The sequence below is a fragment of the Oryzias latipes genome, chromosome 21 (assembly GCF_002234675.1).
Source record: "Oryzias latipes chromosome 21, ASM223467v1".
In the NCBI taxonomy this organism is placed as follows: Eukaryota; Metazoa; Chordata; class Actinopteri; order Beloniformes; family Adrianichthyidae; genus Oryzias; species Oryzias latipes.
Window position 1 is genome coordinate 22,228,201 of NC_019879.2, and position 22,428 is coordinate 22,250,628.

Below are 22,428 nucleotides of genomic sequence, written 5' to 3' on the forward strand. Positions count from 1 at the left end.
ATTTTTGATATTCAGCACTGACACCGCTTGAGGAGACTCTTTTTTAAAAAAAAGAGCATTATGACTGTAAATAACTTTATTACTTTTTCAAAGAAGATTTACTGACACTCTATGAAAAACAAAATTCTTAAAAACCCAGACCACTGGAAAGAACCCATATCCCAGAGCCTCAAATATACAGCGGATGAACAATCTTCTTTGTTGGGTTTAGGTTGGCCAACACCACCAACACCAAGAGAGGAATGCAAAAACAGTTTTGTCTCATGCAGCCATTGTGTTTGAGATAGGAAGAATATGGTTTCACTTAGAGAAAGCAGCCGAGGCCTGTAGAAAAAGTCTATAAAGCCAATGAGAGCTGGGACCTTTGATTAGAATTAGTGGTTTACGGAAAGCAATAAAAAAATGCTTATTGTTATTTGGTGCAGATGTACACAATTGTCTGTTTTTTTTTTAAAAAATGACAATAAACACCAACACTTTGCCATTGATCCTAAACCTTAAAGACTATAATCCACCTGATTTCTCTCACAAACACAGTGCATTCAAAAAGTTGGCACAGGCTCTGTAAACCGTCCTATTCAAAATGTGGATATGCAATATTTTCTGGGTGAAATGACCATTTTTATTCAATCTTTGTGTTCTCATCAAATGGGCATTTTTTCCCTCCTCCACAGTCTTAATGGCTACAAGACATTCAGCAAAGCGCTGCTGATCTACAGCTGTTTTGTCCGGACTCCCGGCAAGAACACAATCTCACTCTGGAGCTGCCGCCGTGCAATTCCATCAGCATAAATGCTTCACAAACACTTTCACGTAAAGTATAGGGGAGAGCAAAACACCACTTCAGACAACAGAAATCGTTTTTGGTTGTAGTTGTAGACTATGTCAACTTCTATTTTCATCCTATACTGAATATCTAACAATATATCCTTTTTGGAGAAAAGAAGATGTTAATGAATATGTATCTTGTTTGTTTTCCCATAGAAAGATAACAGGGAGTTGGGATGAGGGCAAGCATATTCAATAATACAGGAAAACAGTGAAAGAATTGTGCAGTGCCTTTACAATTAATCATTTTAATTGGCTACTTTTTGGCAAAGATTGCTGCCTGCTGCCTCTGTCCTTCCAAAATCAGCATCATTAAAATATATCTAATTGTACTTGTCCCCTTTTTAGCATACAGTCAGTGTCAGTTATGTGTTTTAATTCTCTAATCAGTGGTCGGCAGGACTGCTATCGCTGTCCCCATGCAGTCTCCCTCTCAATACAGACATCCCAAAACACACACAAGCTGGTTTTGTCAAATGTTTTATTGAGTGTAGACATCTGGCCTACTGTAAAACACATATTATCTGCAGAACAGAGAGAGGAGCAGGTGGCATTGTTCCCACTGTCAGCTGTGTCACTGCTGGCACCTGTGATGGAGATTAATGAAGTATCTAGAGAGTAATACGCTTCTTCAAATGTTGCTGCGGTTCTGGAGTGGGGGGGCCAGTCCTGGGCTTAAATAGCTTGCTGTCAGAACCATACGGAACCAGTGCTTTGGCACCAGAGGGATGAGAACTGACAGGTGGGCAACCAAAAAGGTGGAAAGTGGAGAGGTGTCTCAGCTCTTCCCCCCAAAAGGAAGAAAGATGCAAATAAATAAAGACAGAATAAATCAAACTGTCACTTCTTTTTTGGTGCATTTGGTGCATTAAATTTAAAAAAGATGATGTCTCCGTCTTCAACGATGTAATTTCTTCCCTGTTGTCTGTATTTCCCAGCCGCCTGTAGGACAACAGAAAAGCAAAATTATATCCTAAATAAAACCTTTTATTTTAATTGATAGTTATAACATATTCAAATACCGCTATTTCTTTCTGCCATAACCAAACTGCACTTGCACACGTTATTTTCTGTCTCTTCTGGACACACACATATACACGCGGACGTGGGCATGTTTGCTCATGGGGGGCCTGAATTCCCACTGAGTGAGTAATCCTCTCTTCTGCCCATTTCAGTTTCATGTGCACAAGCTCAAAATGTTAATGAGTCTTGATTACAGCATTATGAAACTTCCCAAGGAAACTAAATAAGTTCTAACATTTCTCTTGTATACAGTAAGTGTTTGTTCTCTCTCTCTCTCTGCAAACTCAAAATAATTGACTTGAAGTGCTAATAAAGACAGGTTTATGCATTCTGGTTCTGCACGGTGCACAATTAATTAGAAGAATCGATGTCCCTTTAAAGGCTCAGGAGACCATTTAATCCAAGCTCAATACCACCAGAAACACTGGATGGAGAGTGCGACAGAGAAAAAAAAAATCAATGGCTATTTGTGATTCCTGAGTATGTATTAAACCAGACATGTCTAACTGGTTCATTTGCACTTGAAAGCAGCCATCTGGAGCAGCAACCTTGGCTTAAGCAGATATGATTACTAATAATGTGATATCCCCGTATACTGCGGCCCTATGCAGGCAGCCTATTCCCACAACTGGCATTAAACAGCCTAGACCTTAATGCCACAGTTAGAAATGCTTCTTTTTCTTCTGAGGCTCCAAAAGGGGATTAGCAGGAGAGCATGCAGTAAGGACCCGACACTCAGATCTGAACCTCGGATAACAACGCTGGAACCCCCTAGAGGCCAACTCATTTTATTCGCCGTCAGCAGCTTGTGAGGGGTGGGGACAATACTAAGCTGCTGCATTGAGCATCAAATATTTATGAATAGTAAGGAGGTTTAAATGTTTTTTTAGTGCTTCCTTCCACTCTGGGCCTCAAGGGGCCTTTGTGTCACGATAATTACATTAGCTCATTGTGTATGTGGGTACATACGGCTTAAAGCTACTCCTCCTAAGAGCAAGCACAGACAAGTAAGATACTTTAAATTAATTAACTGCGATGTCAATTGGCTTTCCAGAAAACAGTGTTTTTAATAGTGGATTTTTGACTCTGCGTCAACATTTTACAGAGGGAGGGGGGCTCTTTAATGCATTTTGTGGCCCGGTTATTGTCTCCACAATTTTGCCATGAAATCAATTATTACATTTGACAGGAGTGTGCACATGAACAATCCACAGCACAGGCAAAAGGTCAAAACAAACTCTTGCCATAATAAAAAGATATGTACATCATATTTCTGTGCAGCCCATCCATGAAGTCGTCCTTATTTGAGGAATTTCACACTTTATTTAACTTGCCTCTTCATATTGCCGTCACTGCACAGCGGCTTGGGGTTTGGCCAGACATAGCTCCAAGCTAACAGTGTGTCGCTCTGACAAATGCGCAGAGAAGTGCCTCCTCTGTCTGAGCCACAAGCAGGAACGACTATCAGCCAGTTAAGACACATTGTGATAAAGATATGCACAGCTGGAGCACAATGGCAGTGTTTAGAGTCAGAGCCAGCTGGCTTGTCAGGAGTGGTGCTGGAGTGTGTGCAGTAATTTCTTCCCCTGAGTAAAGGTGAAGAGCAGTTTTCAGTTGGAGCTGTGTGGTGTCTGTCAGCTCCACTGATCACAGGAGACTTCCCCTCATCTCCTCTGGCACTCTGACTGCTCACCTTGACAGCGCTCTCGCTGCCTTCCTCTTTAAAATCCTGGAATTTCATTACTTCAGCCATAATGAAGCCCTTCTCAAAGTCGGTGTGGATCTTCCCTGCAGCCTGCGGAGCCTTAGTTCCTTTCTGTCATGAGGAAGGAAAGGAAAGGACAAATGAATTGTTTTGGAGAAGATGGATTACAGCATGCAAGCGACATGGTGTTTGATAGGCTGATAGCCCTGAGATCACTCTGGGGGTGTTTTCAGGTGGGAGCATTCTTGCTTCGCTCCTGATTTCTGGATAGCTTTCCACTCAGCTGTGCCCCGGTAGGGGCAGTCTGGACACAGATAAGGACCCAGCGCTGCTATCAATGCCTTCTGATTCCCATTCCGTGGTGGTATTGATTTCTGTCCAGGCAATCTTGTCTCATTGTGGGTCGCTGCTCAGCTCTCTGGTCATGACAGCAAGAAGACCTAATGTTGCAGCAAGAGACCAGGGTGGTATAGAGCTCACTGCAACAGGCTTTACTATTGTCACACCACCAGCATTTGGTTAGTCAACCTTATGCAATATTGCCCATTGGTTTTTAGTCAAATGCACTGCAAAAACCCGAAGTGACACCAAAGATTTTTGACTAGTTTAAATATAGTATTACATTTAAAATAAGACAAAACAAACTTCCTACATTTAAGTGAGATGTAACAAATTGTTCTGATCTTATCTTTTTTTTAATCTTATCCACAGTCCCAGTGGTTTTTTAAATATGATTGTGCAAAATCCAAAAACCTGGGTCACTTTCTAGGAGCAGCAGCGGTTGATTTGAAATTCCCCTCTAAGTTGTGGGCGGGACTGGTAGCGCGAAGTATTACTGGCCCCACTTCCCATCATCCATCTGTTTACACTCTCTTCCACTGGCTTACAGCCCTTCATACCCTTAACCTAACATTAGCGGTGCAACAAAAATGGGGAGCAATACTGGAGCTAGCCAGCTGTACAGTTTTGAGCCAGATGCCAGCTCAGACGAGGAATATGTGGACGAACATGAATCTATCGGTCTGCGAGTGGATGCATCAGAATCGAGCGGAGCTTGTGGCCTGATGGTTGTAGCTTCTACGTCACAAATACACAAGGGCGTTTTTTTGTCTGCTTCTGATTCACCAAGATCTGAATAAAGAAATACTCTGAAATTAAATTTTGAGCTTAATTTTCTTAATATATGTCCTCCAACATCAAATAAATGTGTCAAGAACATGTTAAAAACACACATTTTCAGAATTGGCATTTTGAAGCAATTGTTTTATTTGTAGACAAATTCTTGTTTCAAGAAAAAAACGTGCTTGATTTAAGAAAATTGAAAAGTTAAATTTGACTTATAACAACAGGACACAATGTTTGAAAGTAATCATAGTTTATATAAAATTCTTTAAAAAAAGGTATTCTAACAGGAAATTCTAATCTTAATTCAAGATGATTATGGTCTAGAAATAAATTGGACTGTTGTAGAGCTTGAAATAAGATATATTTGGGGAGGAAAGCTAAAAATACACCTACGTTAAATATATAAAACTCTTTTTTAAAGCAAAACACATTTATTATAAAATATGTCCAATTACCAGAGTGTTTATTGCTAATTTCAAAAGTTACATTTGTCATAAAAAGGCAGGACATCACAACCACTTTTAAGAAATCTTACCAAGACAAATTTACCATTTCAATTGGCAGATTTTTAATGCATAACAAGGGAAAAACAGGCTGTATGCTATATTTTTAACTTGCTTTTAGAAGGAAATGCACTTTTAATACATATATATGTCTAAAAAACATTTTCTAAGTTGTGCTTAAAACTTTCTTGTGCCCTTTAAAGCATAACTGCTGACTGATAAAATGTGCTATTTATATGCACACACTTAAAAAAAAAAAAAGCTGTGCAGAAATGACAAATGACCCAAAAGAGTGACGTGGCTGCTGTGCATCATTACGACTCCTGCCTGTCGACCTGCTCGCAGCAGCTCCTTGCTCAGGAAGCTGTTGAGCAGTTTTAATTATGTATATAATCAAGTTGGGGTCAACATATTTCATTCCACAAGAATGATGCGTATTTAATGACTCTAATGCATTACCATCTATTTGCAATCTCACTGACGGAGTACTTGTGAGTTTAACGACCATTAATCAGCATCAAGGTTTGTCTATCTGCAGAGAAAAAAATAGATTAGGGTGGGATTTTTTTTTTTCATATAGAGCGTTACAAGAGAGCCACATTGTCCCAGTTAAGAGCTATGCAGAGCAGGCTGATAGATAATGGTCACCTCGAGGCTGCCTAATAAAGCATGTTAAAGGACTTAGGAGCAGACATTGCTGAGCGCAGTTTTTACAATGCAAGATGTATTGGCTTAATATAGTTACTCACTGATGCTTACCTGACTGAATGCCCCTCACACACAATCAAGGATGGCTGTAATTATTTACGTTGCGAAGGACTAGACTCCTTTGGATGCCACTGAGGTGTTTTAGGACTTTTCATAAACACCGATCATGATGAACAAAGCAAACACAGACACTTGGAAATGTTATGAAGCAGAAAAGATACTAATATTTCGCAAAATTTTAAAATGAACCGAATGTACATGGACTGATTAATACTTGGCATTTTATGATGCTGCTGAACGACAAAACTACGGTGGCCTTGATGTGCCAATCACATTGGCAAATCACCAGACGCATAAACAGATTAAATATCACAACGACAAATAAAAAAGCAAAACAAATAAATAAAAAAATGTTTCATCAGTAATTTCCAGAAATGAAATGTTATTAAAACAAAACACAATGAGATACCAGAAAAGGTCAGTAGACCTTCTATGGAATAATAAGGATTGGATGAAGATATCCAACATCGCTTTATGCCAGATAACTTTCACTTAAAAGGTCGGCAAATGTCATCATCCAATCAGAGATGTCCCATAGTATACCTACGTATTCTGGTTTCTTGCTGTGCTTAGTTTTTTTAGCATTTCAGTTAATTTAGTTTTCTGAAACGTTTCATTTTTATTTTGTTTCATTTTTTTGAAATTGTGTTTTGGTATCTGGAACTTTGTTTTGATTTCTAAAATTTAATTATTTTTTTTGCTTTTTTAGTTGTCGTTGTGATCTTTAAAATGTTTTTGCATTGAGTGATTTGTTGGTGTGATTTAAACTTCAGGGCAGCCGTACAGAATGGATAAAAAATACCTTTTTGTGACTAATACACCTATAAAGCTGAAATGTACCCAACAAAAGGTCAAAACTTACATCTTGTGTTTTTTTAATTAAAATTCTTGTTTGTTTTTAAAAAATGTTGGTCAATAAATAGTTACAATTACTTTTTTTTTTTAGATTGAATCAAACTTGAGCTTTAAAAAAATTGGTAGTGTTCATATAAACTGTTTAATGTCTTCTAATTTAACCTAAATGTCGACAACAGCAAGAAGTATTTCGTTTTTATGCTTTTACTTTTTTCTAGTTGCATTTGCTCATTGCAAACTGAGACAAACTACGAGACAAAAAATACAGAACACTGTGAAAGTCATGAAAAAGAACCTATCACTGAAAAAAACCACATCTATGCATCAATGTACAGAAGTTTAGAGAAATTATGAACTTTATTTCCCAATTCAAACAGTATTTTACATTTTTGCAGAAGCTTCCAAAAATGAAAAAAAAAGACTTTACTTATTTAAAGCTTTTGATCCCATTGAAAAGTGAACATTGAACAGACTTCTTTTCAGAGAACAAAACAATAACCTTCTGCTTGCTGACAAGTTCTTTGAATAGATCCCACTTTGGAAAATTGCAAAGCCTTTCCATAATTCAACTCTATTTGCAAATGGAAATGTCACAGTTATAGAATCAAAAAGCTCTTTATTGTAAAAGTCTGATTTAAAATTGGTTGAAAGAGTGGAAATGGTTTGCTATAAGAAGCCCCTTCTCCTTCTTTAAGTTATTCAGAAGTTACTTTAATCCACTTATGTGCATTTCTAGAATGAAGCTCATTGAAATACCTAATTACATCTGCATTTTTACCTGCTCAAAAAGAAAAACACAATACCAACATGCAAAGCTAACATTTGTATTGATGTAAATCCTGTGATCCTATTGCACAAAGTCTTGGCGGGCTGGGCTCAGTAAACTGAGACACACTGGGAGGAGGAGCCCCCAGCAAAGCCCACAAACAGTCGAATGAAAAGCAACATCAATTTTGGCACAGACAACCTCCGTCACACAGATTAGGCAGGCACAATACGCAGCCTCCTTATCTCCAGCGGCAGGAGGAGGACAGGCAGATCTGCACAGGATGGAAACATTCTCATGGACGTAATGGGCAAAATCAATTGTTGCCCTCCTCAATCAATGTAGCCCCCACTTTCACCGTTCAGCAGCTCAGCAGTAATTGAAGTTATCCTTGGTCTGTAATGACTGGCTAAAGCACAACCATGACAAAGTTGAAAGTGTGCGATATCAGGGAAGATGCCAGCAGGGTGGAACATGGGATGTTGTCTGTGTGTGTTTGTTTGTGTCTGCGTGCACAGTCTGCGGGTGGTTCTTACCCGTATGGTCCACGCACGGACCTCATCTGGCCCGGTGGTGAAGAAGTACTCCAGCTGCAGGGCGGCGTAGCCCGTCTTGATGATTTTGTTGAGTGCGCTGGCAAAAGACAAATTCAAACCATTTTAGTGTTTTTTACCGCCACTGATCCCTGAAGACACCAGCTGAAAGATGCCATTCATTCCTAAAAACTCAATAAAAGAACGAGATGGGTCACTTTGTTTCACACGCTCAACTCTCCAATGGTTTCTGTGATTAATTAGAATGCTGGAAGACTCATCAAACATTTTTTTTAAATTTAACCCGTTGCTTCACTCTGTGTTGGGAGTCAGGGTGGGGGGGAATAATACCTCTGCTGTCATAATTTTGCTCTCTAAAGAGGTTTTTCACGCGAGAACAATGAACCCCAAAATGGCCAGGTTATAATTATACCTACAGATGACAGATGACGGTTAAAAACTTAATTTAGAGGAAAACCCTTTGACTGAGTTGTTCAGTAAGAAGAGGGATCCTTTGCTTTATAATGGTAATTACTCTGCCATTTATTATTCTATCACCACATGCAATTAAAGGAGTGCATAGGACACAGCTGATAATAAAGTGAAGGGAGACTGAATGCTAATTAACCTCTGCGTCTTCTGCTCCGTGCAGTACTTGTGTCTCTCCTCTTCACTCATGTCCTGTAGCTTGCTCTCCAGGTTTCCACTAAAGGGGATGACCAAGGCTCCGGGATCGTGGCTGTCCACCCACTCCTTAATTTTCACCAACCTGATGGGAAACAGCAGCCACAAAGCGATCAGCAGAGAAGGAGCTTGCTGGTTGGAAGCGGAGAACCTGCAGGATTCTGCTTTGTCTGTTTGAAAATATTTCACGTACATTTTTTACTTAAAGAGCCACACGTGTTTTTGATTTGATTTGATTTATTAAACAGTAAAAGATTAAAGAACAATCTGGCATGACTCAGTTTAAAAGCTGTTTCTCAGCAGGTTTATGTACATAAAACTCAGACACACAACCCATTTAACATGACGGTAGAGAAAAACATTTTTTTTTCAAGTTTTATACCTTTAACAAATACAGCAGCTAAATGTAAAATATTTTTCACATTGTAGTTACCTAATAATGAAATGAAAGAGTTGCTGCATGTTTTTTCTCCACACTTGTGGATGTGCTCATCAAAATCTCTGTCAGAAGCATTGTATGCATGCTGTCAAACAGGCCCAGATTTAGCCAGCCACAATATTGGGTGCAGATAGAAAAATGGGGAATTTGGGGTGTCATATCCCCCCCTAAGATGCTAACAAAACTAAACTAAAATCATATCAGTTAATCTATTCATATATCTATCTTCTCCTTGATCTATTTGATATGTCTAATACATTTTATGTTAAACGCTCTTACTGACACACTGTTTGTGTGTGTGTATTGGGGGGGGGGTGTCGGCCATGACATTTGGTGGGAGCAGTCACAGCATTTAGGGGGGCGTTACACCCCCTTGCCCATTCCTATATCCGGCCCTGCTGTCAAAAAGTCTTTTTAAGAGTCTTTCATTGGAGTGCCCTCTCATATTATAGGGGACAAAATGAATGTGGTTCGTTATTTTTGTGGATTTTCTTGGATCTGCAATTTCAGAGCAGTTGTAACAATTGAACACTGATGGATGACCCGTATTGTTATTCTTTAAGCCTGAGTGTCAGTTTAAATGCTCACTGCAAAAACAGGCCCTTTAAAAAAAGGCCAAGATTGGGATCCCATTGGCAGACTTTTTTTAAATAAGCACGAAAAAAATCTGATCTGACAATAAGGTAAGAAAAATGGTTTTACCAAGAATTCTTTTTTCAAGAAAAAAATTGTTCGCAACATAATTTAGTGACAGAACCATTAGAAAATTCAGAACAAGTAATTTTGCTAATCACAAAATTCTGTAATTTACACAAAAGTGAATGGAAAAACATGAAGATAATGTCTTGAAAAAAGAACAGATCAAAGCCATAGTCCCCCTTTAAATTCTCATGTACTGGTACCTTTAGAAAGTTAAATAAAATAAAGTTACAGTCCTAAATTCCATCCAAAAACCGCTTTGAACATTTCCATTAAACAGAAAAAACTTGTATGGTTTTATTTTATCATCAAGTAAAATCTACAGATTTACTTGACTAAAAAACAAATTCACCTGTCTTCTCACATAAAAAACAACACACAAAATGTATTTATTATTAATTTTGTTGTCTGTAAATAAAAAATTGACTAAAGTACAGTGTTCCACATAAGGAGAACAAATTAGAATTTTCAAATTAGAAACAAATTTGTTTATCAAAATTTGATCAAATCTATCCTAGTGTAAACACATATATCATTCTGCCAAAGCTACAACCCTGACATTTGAACTGCAGTTGTACGGAAGGAAAAAAGAAAAAGCGATTAAACGTCTTTGTCATTCTCTCAACAGCCTGAGTTTCTTTCCCTCCTGTTCAGCAGGACACCTGACATTGCAGGACAAAGATATCCTCACATTTAATGGCAAACTCTCAGTCAGAACAATACAAGGGGGTTAGGGCAATTATGAGATTAGCTCAGAGGCTGGGATTGGACAGACAGCAAAGAAACTGCATCAGACAAATCCATTTTCACACGCCGGCTCCTGGGCTAGATTGATTCTGAGGGGTCCCTGTCATTATGTGTAATCCGAGTTTCCTGTTTAAAGCCTGTAGGAATCAAAAACAGGGAGGATCCAAGCCACCTCAACATCTGCTTCGATAACTATGTCGCTGCTTTATCATCTGCAGCACCGCATCACTACCACTACCTAATGATTATCAATACGTAAGGCATGACGGGGACGAAGGCAATTGAATATTCTCAGCAAAAGTCTGAAATGTAACATATGTCAGTTTGTTTCTCTGACCAGATGAACACCTATTAAGAGCCATAGCCTCATATTTTCTTTTCTGTTCACATCATGTGTGGAGGGCTGATGTCTGGTTGCTGCAACAATAAGGTGGCAACCAAAGTCCTACCAAGCAAAATAGTCCAGAAAGCCTGAAAGCACAAGAGATGGAAGGCACTCCAAGAGGAGAAAAATCCAATCTGAGATAATAACAGCCATAGTTTGTCACTTTTAGCAGCACAGATGTCTGTTTGGTGGCACATTATTTGCATTCGTCAGGTATTACGTTCTCTACAGGCGGCTGAATAATGATTCAGAAATCACTCTCTCCACACCAGTCAAGGGCTGTGATCGTTTGAATAGACCATTGTACCTGAGACTGTAATTGGTGAAGACTTGACAGAGCTGAGCCAAGCCAGCCGAGTAACAAAGAGGCTATTGGTAGAAGGCTGAGGGATGATTTTAATAATATGAAGCCGAGATGGAGAATGTGAGCTGCAAATGAGCGCTAGGGTCTCTGGGTCTTTGCACTGAGTGACACGGGACCAGACAAACACCTTGCCATGGGAACGTGAAAACACCCCCTTCCCTCAACTCCAGAAACAAAGCACTGTCAATTAAGAGCTTTGATTCTCCGTCAACACGACTTCCAAAACCAATTCTGCAAGCGTCACCGCCGCCTCCCAGTGCTGCTCGGCAATATGTATTTATACGTCTTCCAATTATTTGAGTGACAAACATGCTTGTGCCTCATCATCCGGTGCTTTATGTGACAGTTTCCCTTTTTCTTTTGGTCACTCCGTGTGAGTAAATGTGTTTTCTCGAAGCGCCTTTGTGTGCATCGAGGCATGTCACCATTAGATCTGCATAATATCTCATCCAAAGTTTTAAGAAAGCGGGATTTTTGTTTCTGCCACTGATTTAAAGAAAATAGATCCATATTGTTTTGTGGGACAACTTTCAAAAGCTTTTACGAGTCTCAACTTATGAATAAGAGGGATCGTGGATGAGTGCATGTGTCTTGTCAGTCTCCCATTATGTCCCTGCTCTAAGTACCATCTCTGACTGCCTGGTTAATAGAAAGATTCAGCACTTTCTGGTCTTCATTTCCCTCTCTGAACAAATGATGCCTGAAATTTTTATTCTTTTTATAATGGAATTCCAATGGCCTTTAATGCAAATCAAGTGGAAATTTTTGCATATCAAGTGGGAAAAATTAAATGTTAACCACGTTTTAATGTGATTAAGGGTGACAGGGACATTATTTCTGCTAATCATTCACCAGCGTGAAGGCTCAAAGAAAGCCAGATGTGTGTGTGTGTTTTTCTTTTTTTTTGGTTTTTGATTTCATATCAAAGAGAAAAAAACTGCTTTTGAACACATACTTTAATCAAACTTTTATAAATCTGAAATACGCATAGATTATGTATTTATGGTAAAACAAGTCAGTGTGAGAGGAATTCTAAATGTCTCTTGGAGCAAAAGATGACGTGTGATTTCCTAAAAGCTTCAAATTTAACTTTTTCTTTGATTGGGAAAATCTGAATGTTGGGTAAAAAACTTCCAAAATAATAAGCAAACCGTCAAAAAATTTAACTTTTCAGGTGAACTGGGCTCTCTAAAGCAGGGCCTATTGCCGATTTCAAATTCTTTCCCTGCCCCAACGGCTTCTCCCTACCTCTCCAGTTGTGGAGGCATTTAAAGCTGTGGTGGTGTCCGAAATGCTTTTCATGGAGGAGTGGTAGGGACTAGCTTGGGGCAGGTTTTCCCTCCGCTAGTAGGGATAACTACGTGGCACATTTGTGGGAGGGATGAGAAACACATTTCTTCACTTGTTTCACAATCTTAAGATTTCCATATCTCTCCGTTTGGAGGGCTAAATGTAGGGAGAAGCCGTAGGGGTAGGGACAGAATTCAAATTCGACCCAAGTTTACCTATGTGCCTCCTCATTGCACAGCAGTTGATCAGTGCCAGAGTCCAAAATAAAGCTGTTTTGGTTGCTGCATAAGCTCTGGTGGCATCCCTGGTCCCTTCCTTGCAAAGGCTTGCCATAGCTTTGGACTCAAAACTGAGACAGTGGTTCTGAGAACTCCAAACTTGATAGATCATGCAGCTAATTAAAAAAAAAGAATAAACGCTGCCACCTACTGCAGAGGAGCTAGCCTATGCTAACTCGGGTTTCATGGTTCGGCCCAACGGGTTTGCTGTTTGGAGGCCGTCTGTGTGGGAATTCTGAGGGAGGATAGCTCCTGCGTTTGCCCGGGGCCTCCCTGGGATTTGTCACAGCTTTGATCTGCATAAACAGCTCAGGAGGAGAAAACAAAAGGGTTTTCGAAAGAACAGGACCTGCTACCTGAGACAATAATACCAGTTGGAGTTTAACATACACTCAGGTGCTTTTATTAATGAGTACCAAGTAAGTTAAGCCCATAAAAAAGGTGTGACCACCTCCAGTTTCAGTGCTCCATTCAGAGGCAACTGAATGAAACCTGAGGTAAACCTAAGTAGTTACTAGTATGTTTCCCTGAAATTAAGAAAAATCTAATTATTGTCTTGGCTATAAACATGTACATTTTAAGGTGCCGGTAGATGCATTAACCTGAGAGAAACGGTGTTAAAGACCCACTCCAATGACAATTGTGTATTTGGTGTTTTTCTTGTGCCGTTTTTCACATGACGTAAGGCACATATAAAGACAATTAAGAAGAAAACTGCATTGCTGAGTATTTCTTTATTCAAATCCAGGTGAATCAATAGTCGATGAAAAAATACCAATTTAATAAACTTTTAGGGTTACATAAAATACTACAGTCGGCGGGCCACAAGTTCCCTGCGCTGCTCCATTCCAATGGCTCCACTTGAAAACAAATAGATCCATTAACCTCTTTGTTTTCCCCATCTTAGCTGGAATCTGGCTTAAAACTGTACGGCTGGATAGCTCCGATGCTGCACAGCATTTTTGTTGCACCGGTAACGTTAGGGTGGGGTTGTAAGGGGCTGTAAGATAGCGGTAGAGTGAGTAAACAAAGGAATGATGGGACATCATTGGAGGGTTACAGTCCCGCTCCCACAATTCATAGGTGAATTTCTAATGAACTCCTGCCGCTCTGCAGAAACCATATCCAGTATTTTTTAAAAATTTTGGCTAAAAACGGCATAATAATAATTATAAGACCAACATCTTTACCATAGATTGTAAGATGATTGGAGTGGGACTTTAAACACCGTCACAAAATAATGTACAGCCCTACAGCCCTTTTTCATGCTTGTTCTGGATAAAATAAAAAACCCGGATGCTTTATAAATGAACTGCAGCCTTCTAAATGGGCTTTATATAAAAAATCTAATCCTATTAACATACAATAAATTACTGGTTTCCTCGACGATGAGGCAAATAATAAACACAGCAGTTATTATAATAATATTTGGATTTAATGAGTTTTTTAGGGGGCCTGTTAACTGCAAAATAAACTACAGGCTAAAATATCACTGCAAAATAAACTTTGTTACTTTAAAGTTCAATAAAGGTTGGCAAGTTAGTTGGGCATTTGTCATTACTTTAGAAACAAATGGGGAGATTTATGTTCTAGGAATAAGTGCATTTTTATTCTATTTTATAAGGATTTATTAAGATGGACCGACTTAATAACACTTTGTTCTAAAATGATTCATTTCCACTTATTACACTATAGTTTTTAGTCACTGTAATCAAAATGAACTACAATTAGCTCCAAAAATATAAAACAATTTGCATAGGACGAGAAAACATATACTTATTATTGGGCTGTATAACATTTAATTTAAATAATTTTATCTTGAATTTTAGTTTTTAGCTTATTTTTCTCTTTATGAATGCTTGTGTGGAACTCCTTGTTTCCAGATTTAGATATTTTAAATTTTCTTGTAAACTAAAAATGACTTCCTGCATGGACAGATCATTTTACTATTTTCGGGCGATTTTTTCTTAAGATCACTGTTCTTTTTCTTCTTTTAGGCTGCTTCTTTTTGCAGTCCAGCACAATTGGTCGAAAGTCAAATTCAACATTTCTGTAGAGTTGTCACATGTATTCTATTCTATTCTATTCTATTGCATCAGTATTTTTTTTCCATGGAGGAAGAAACCATGAAGTGCTTTATATTTAGTAAAAAATGGCCTCCCAATTAACCTGTCCATTCAAAATCAATCAGAAACTCAGATGATAGATCAAAATGCTTTGATTGATTGATTGGCCAATGCTAAAAGGCTTCGCACTGCAGAAAAGATGCAGCCAAGCTATTTGTCATATTTTGACCAGTGTGGTGTCATCCTCATAAACACAAAGTCCTCTCTATTTGACTGCAGAGGTGAGCAGGTTTGGGGGTAAGAAGGCTCCGACACACATCCTCTAACCCCAACGCCTTTTAGTTTCCTCTGGAAAAGGAGAAAAATGAGAGGTATGAGCTAATGTTGCCTTTTGAGACTGGGGCGTCGGGGGGGCTCTGTGGGATGCTTTTCAACCTCCCAGTGGAGAGCTCCTGAGCGACAAGAGTGCAGACGCTCTCTGCTCCCTGTGGCCACAGCCGTACGGAAAAGCGCTACACATCAGCCTTTCAGGAAGGAGCCGGAAGGATCTGACACATACGCACACACCATCGCCAATATCATCAACGTCTTTCTGCCTTCAAAGCAATTACCACGAGCTGGAGGAAACAGAACGTGGTGCACGCACAATGGGAGCAGCTTTAATTAAGAGCATCATCTTACATCAGCCCTCAAACAAACCTTGACGGTGTGCTGGTAACAAGCTTTTTAAAACAACTTTCCTTTCTTTGATAACTGCACCCATTAAATCTTTTAAATCTTGTTTCATCGGCTTTTAAAGCCGATGAAACCACAGCCACCAAGAGTCCCTGTTTTGTCTTCACAAAATAGTTCTTGAAATGACATAATCAAAGCAACAAGGCTGTTTATGGGGCTGCTGAGGGGGGCTGGGGGGTACACTTTGCATCACCCAAAATAATTCTCTATATGGGGTATCCTGTCATTCACGACAGTTCACTAGGCGAGAGAAAATAAGGGGGCTGGGGTAGGGAGAGGGGGGAGTCATCAAGATGTGACAATTGTGACAAGAGCAGGCAAAGTGTAGTGCTGAAGAACACCACACGGATTTCTCCATCTCTTCTTTTTTCCAGGATGACAGCTTAATGTCTGCCACATGCAATATTTATTCTCATCGTGTGTCAGACTGTCTAGCTGTCCTAAGGAGAACAAAGAATGCCACTTATTAGAATAAAAGCAGAAGGAAGGTAATCAAGGACACATGTAACATCAGCCAACCATGCCCCCTTCCAATCCGACATCTTTTTTCTTCTTCTCCCCTATTCATATCACTTCAACTATAATCCTGATAATAAGCTTTCAGGAGCTGTATGTGGCAACACTAAATTCATTTATTTGTCTCATTAGGGCGACAGAGGCTGCAGGCTACTTACTGTGACATGTCTGCATGGTCTTAACCTCATCAGAGGAATATAAAAGCACAAAACAGTGAAAATGGATCGACAGACATACCCCAACTCCTTGCATCATAAAAACCCCAAACTGCAGTCTTAACAGGTAAAACCTTCTCAGCGTAGCCGTAGAAGAACCTGCAAAGGTGCTTTGTAGGGGTTTCACTCACCTTTTCCCAGACTTCAGTGTGACAAAAAAAGAGGGAAGTCATTAACTAAACTGGACTTAGAAGTCGCTTCTGTCGTCATAATGACAGAAAAAAAGTCAGAAAAAGCCCTCGGCCCGTTTTAGGCTTTGTCTAATTAGTTAGACTAACAGAACTGTGTCTGCACAACAAAACACATCAAAGACAAAGAGTGGCGTGGTAAATGTCAGCTGTGTCCTTTCATTACCTGGACCGTGGAGAGTCGATGGCGGGGTTAACTGGGCTGACAGGACTTTACATCTGTTTCAGTTTTATTATACAGCTGTTCCAGTAGTTTTCTCCCATTGAAAGCTGGCTAAAAGCTTCTTTTAGGACAGACAAAACATTTCTCACAAACCAGAAGGATGATAGTGCACAAATTAAAAAAATAAGATGTGATCAGATGTTGATAGAAGGGGGTTACTGCTTAGAGACACGTCAGAAAAAAGGAACATTTTCGTAACTAATAAAACTGGAGGTTAAAAAAGGTGAGGTGCTTGATGCAAAGGTTTCAGGACAGATTCCTGCTGAAATCCAGAGTTCAAACTGTTATGCTGCAGCTTCCTTTTCTTTAACTGTAAAGCTCCCCCTACAGGCACAATTGAGAATGAAACTCTGGAAAAACTTGACTTTCTCATTATTTTTAAGCTTTAACAGCTTTGCTTCAAATTTGTGATTTATGTCATATTGTTCATAATGCACAGGTCAAAGTATGTATTACTGTCTGCATATCTAATGCATTCATTTACAAAACAGTAAAATACACTTTATTGTTGGAACACTTAAAACAAGAATCCACATTTTGATTGGATAAAACAGGTGTATTTATATGGTAAATCTTTATTATTATTGAAAATTTGTTTAAGTTTCTAATGAGAAAAAAATTTAATTTTCATCTTTTTTGCAATTAAAGATGATAAGGTTTTCGTCTTTCAAGACGTGCTTGCAAGATAGATGAAAAGGTGAAATTGAAACATATTTTTAGGGAGGGTTTAATGCCTAAATTATTGCTGTAAAGAAAAAAAAAGATTTGAATTCTTGGAACAATTATATTAAATAAGAAAACAAAACTAAATATTAAAACCAGAAAAGAACCTGATCATGTTTTTTTTTTAACAGAATCGCACAACCAAAACTTTACCAAAATGGATTTAAAAAAATGAAATGATAAATCTAAATATAAATGTCAGTTTGGGCTGAGTGGAAGACAGGCTTTGCCTTGTGATTGTTGTGGATTCCTGATGTAAGACATGAAGAGACAAGCCTTCCTAATGCAACAAAGATGAATGAGCATGAGATGCTGAAAGAGATAAATCCCAGAATCAATTTGAAAACTCTTCTAAATGTGTACAAGCTAAAAAAAGAAAGATGTTCAGTCCTGCACCACAGCCAGACAATGACATGAGGCAGACAGACAAACAAACCCAGGCCATCACAGAGTTTATAAAAGCTCCAAGCCGTGGTACCCTGCAGATCATACACTCACCAGGAGAACCCACTTGGCAAAGGCATTCACTGACAGGTCACGCTTGCTGGTTTCCTTAAAGGTCAACTCATCTACTTAAGAGGCACCAATTTACTGTAATGCACAATGTAGGAAAAAAAGAGGTGACAAAAGTAAAAAGGAAGAAAAACAGCACAACATATATGTAGCTGGAGTGTACTCGCGTGCTTTTTGCCATTACTAAGAGGACTCTTCCTCTCTTTTTTCAGAAGAAAATTGAAAGTATACCTTTAATTAACCTTTAAATAAAATTAAAAGTCAGCTGAGCCTCATGTTAAACAATACTCTGCATGACAGGCGAAAATGCATCAACTGTGCTTTAACGACCTTCTCCACCAAACTAACTACAGCCTGTGGCGAGGAGAAAACTAGTCTTCCAGCCAGCTCAGTGATGCTGGAAAAAGAGCAGAAAGCCTCTTGATAGACTCTTCTAGATGCCATTCCCTATCACGCAATGCCTCTCAGTCATAACACATGACAAATGCAACCTTAATCATTTTTTACGAGCGGGGATGTGCAGGGGGCAGTGCATGGCTAGAGGGGAGAAGGGAGCGGTAAGCAGCAGGCGGCCCCCCTCTGCACAGCGGAGAGGGTTGTGTGGTAAAGTCTCCTCTGCAACATCACTCGGCCGGCGTGCCTTTGATCTCCACACCGCAATTACACCAGCATCCAAATGAGCATGGAGTCGCCTCTGAAACAGACTTCAAACATGCACATGTACGCATTCTCATACACATGCACTGCACAGGATTGGATCCATGTGCTCCTCTCAACAGTAAATGATGTTCTGTCTCCAGCAGAGAACCTGAGGATGAAAGGAGGACTTGCTCCTCGTCTGATCCCTCCATTAATGATGGCTTGCTAAAGCTAATACTGTGTATTCTTGTCTAAACAAGGGCAGCTTGGTATGTGGTTCCCATACTCCAAACAGGCCCACAGTGTTTTTTTAAGGCAAATGCAATCATTCCTGGGTGTTAAAGGGTGGAGCTGTGTCACCATAATTGTCGTTATAACCTCTTATTAGGTGCTTATAATGAAAAAATATCCAATGGTATTTACATTTCTGGTGGTTCCTACAAAAAGTACCAACAATAACTTGAATCCTGCTGTGCAGAATGTTTTCATGAACAGTACAGCTCTAGAAAAAGAACAAATCAGGGAGGTGAACAGCTGAAAAAGGCCTGAACGGAAAACAGGTGAAACAGGTGAAAACGGTTTATTTGCCTAACTCTACAATTCCCCGTCTTTTCCCTAACACATTCAAGATGAGATTGCAATTTGTCTTTCTGTTTGCTTTAAATAGTCTTTAACCATATCATCATCTCAACTGGTGGAAAAACACGGAGGCATGGCGACAGCCAAATGGCAGTCTGGCGTCTCTGCAGCAGACTAGGTGCCATTAGGGCTGAGAGCAGCATTTATTGTACAATTAGGGCCAGCGAGATCTACCTGTAATCATCTCTATACAGGTGTGAGCTCCTCTCTGGACAAGGGAAGTGACTCATCACTTGTCAAACATCAACACTTTGATGTCGGCATTGTTCATGGCGCAGCCCTCGGGACACCTGAGCACCCCTGTTTGTCTGCGTAAAACACACTAAGATTTATGGCATTTCTTGCAGTCAAACACGCACGCACAGAGAGAAAAAAAACATCTTTTCCTACTGATGACGGATGCTCCACTCGTCATGAATCATTTGATTTATGAGCATTTCCTCCTCCCTCCGTCTGACAGTCTTACTTTTTGTGACAGGAAGATTTTCAGCAAACAGGCACAGGTAAACAACCTCTCTAATAACACAATGCTGCCAAGTAAAAGAATAAAACAAACATGACAGTGCAAGTGTGAACGCAATTGGAAAACTACTGTTATTGACAGTAAATAGCTACAAAAGTAGGTCACATAGATATACCTAATTCAATCCTATTATGATCCTTCTAGATCCCTGAAGGCAAAGAGCTATAGAATCTTCAGTTTTTAAAGGAGAATCTGCTCTAGTAAAGAAAGTTCTGTGAACTTCTTTAACAGAAAGCGTGCACATGTGTCTTGACATCAAGACGGCCTCAGAAGTGTTGCTGAACGTGGGAGTTTCATAGCTGTAAAGACACGCTCGTAAAGCAACACCGTCAACACGCGAGGGTAAAAACAAAAATTACAAATATTTAGAGCAAAGCGTTTCAGACGGCATCTGTCTCCGTGATTCACTGGTCGCCCCCAGACGATATTTATCCCTGGTTGGGCTTCAGATGTTCACGTTTGTTCTTGTTGTCACTGCCTGTCCTCGTCTTTGATTTCCTATGGAAATCAGAAAGTTTGATGGAAAATGAAAACCATATGCGAGTTAATGAAGTGCACAAGCTGAATGTTGTGTTCAAGTTTACTTAGTGCCACCTCCAGGCAGATCCCTCTCTCAAAGATATGACCGTTTCTGCCAGCAGGAGATCACAGCCAGCCTCACATGCCAGAACATGAAAACACAGGGGCTGGCAAAAAACCTTTTCTTGTAGCTTTGGGTTTTGCAGATCTAGTGTGGTAGTGAGCGCAGGAATTTAACATGACTTTCCTTCGTAAATTAATGTGAGAAATTGTGGTGATGATTGGTGAGTGCTGCAAATCAGTGCCAGCCTGTCTTTTAAGGACTCACCATTTATTCTTCCTCCTTATGTAGTCTCTCTCGGAGAGATTAACAAGGTAGATCATCGGCTTTGATGTCAGGAACAAAAATTTGTTCAGAACTTCAATCTGTGGAAAAAACACGACTCTGTGAATCCATAACTTACCATAAACATTGCCTAAATATTATTATTACATTACAAACTATTTGATCCTTGCAAAGATTTAAAAATTTTTTTTTAGACAGTCATCATATTTGACCAGATATCGAGTTGTTTTAGCTCATCTTTGCTCCACACCTTTCCAAGATTTTCCCAAAATCAGCGCAATCTTTTGTTTCATTAAGAGCTAGGATCTAGAAATAAGGAAATTATCATTAAAATGAGTCAAAATCCTTTTGCTCCAAACTGCTGACAATAGAAAAACTTGATTTAAGACTCCAAAAAACTCAAATTTCACTGTAATTTTTGGTTCAGTTTCGATGATATTACCTTAAAGTTCAATAAATGTAGACAAGTTTTGCATTAATTGTCATTATATTGAAAACAATAAGGGAGATCTAGGTTTTAAGTGCTGGTTTTGGATTTTCTGAGACTTTATTCAGATGGGCCAACTTGTACTAAGATCATCTACTCATTTTGTTCTAAAAATGACTAATTTCCACTCATGACGCTTTTAGTCACTGTAATCAAAATGAACCACACTCAAACTCAAAAGATACAAACAATTTGCTTTCAACTAGCAAAACATACTTATTACTGGGTTGTATAACATTTATTTTGAAGTAATTCTTTCTTACAGTCAACTTTCTTCGCTTTTGGAATACTTGTGTGGAACAGTGTTTCTAGATTTTGATATCTTATTATAAGTAAAAATGATTTTTAAATGCTATTATTTTCTATTGATTTTCTTTTTATAATTAGTGTTTTTTTTTTCTGATTAGGCCTCTCTTTTAAAAAAGTGTATAACCAAAAAAAAAAAAGTTATGCACATTTGGATTCTGCTTGAACGAGACAGAAAATTTTAAGTTTTAAGGCAAAGAGGTGATCATACTGATCAAGATGACAGAAACATCAAAGTCTTACCTCCTTGTCGTTCCAGTCGGGGTAGTAACGGACGTGCTTCTTTTCATCCACTACCCAGCCCTTTATTTTGCACATTATGTCCTGTTTGGGGTGAAAATAGAACGAACAAGAAGCTATTAAAGGAGATGAAAACGAATAAACCCAGCAGGGTATGGGGTAATTATTTCCTAAATGCATGGCATCCTGATGCCAAAAGGAACAATGGCTCTTGCTCCCATTCAGGCAGGAGTGGCCTGGCTTTGACGGGGATGGCATGAACAAGACCCCCTTCCCCTCTCCAAATCCTGACAAAATTCTCCCTGGGGGTGTCTCAGATATATACATTAATACTCGTGTGTAATGAAAAGGGTCAGGAAAAATTGAAGTTGAGGTGTAAATTATTGGCCCTTTTTTCCGCACTTTGTGGGATCTAGTCATGCTGATGAGCACTTGTGAGGTAAAGGGGTTAATTATTTACTGTTTCTGAAAATATTGTGCACTTCCAGCAATGTATGCCTCATTCATTACCGATGCACTTGTGGGCTGAGACCACAGGCAGGACTGGGTCTTGACAGG

The 22,428-nt window shown here is 39.2% G+C and overlaps 1 protein-coding gene across 2 annotated transcripts in view; it reads right to left on the reverse strand.

Annotated features, from left to right (window-relative positions):
- Positions 1-1,292: 1,292 nt before the first annotated feature.
- ola1 (Obg like ATPase 1) overlaps positions 1,293-22,428 on the reverse strand; it is a 50,985-nt gene continuing 29,849 nt past the window's right edge. For both annotated transcript variants that reach the window (XM_023951097.1, XM_023951096.1), the window contains exons 6-11: positions 21,874-21,954; positions 20,820-20,917; positions 8,735-8,875; positions 8,110-8,206; positions 3,545-3,667; positions 1,293-1,770 (exon numbers count right to left, since the gene is read on the reverse strand). In XM_023951097.1, coding sequence (XP_023806865.1) covers positions 1,669-1,770; positions 3,545-3,667; positions 8,110-8,206; positions 8,735-8,875; positions 20,820-20,917; positions 21,874-21,954 — 642 coding nt within the window. In that variant the 3' untranslated portion in view covers positions 1,293-1,668. The remainder of the gene's footprint in view (positions 1,771-3,544; positions 3,668-8,109; positions 8,207-8,734; positions 8,876-20,819; positions 20,918-21,873; positions 21,955-22,428) is intronic.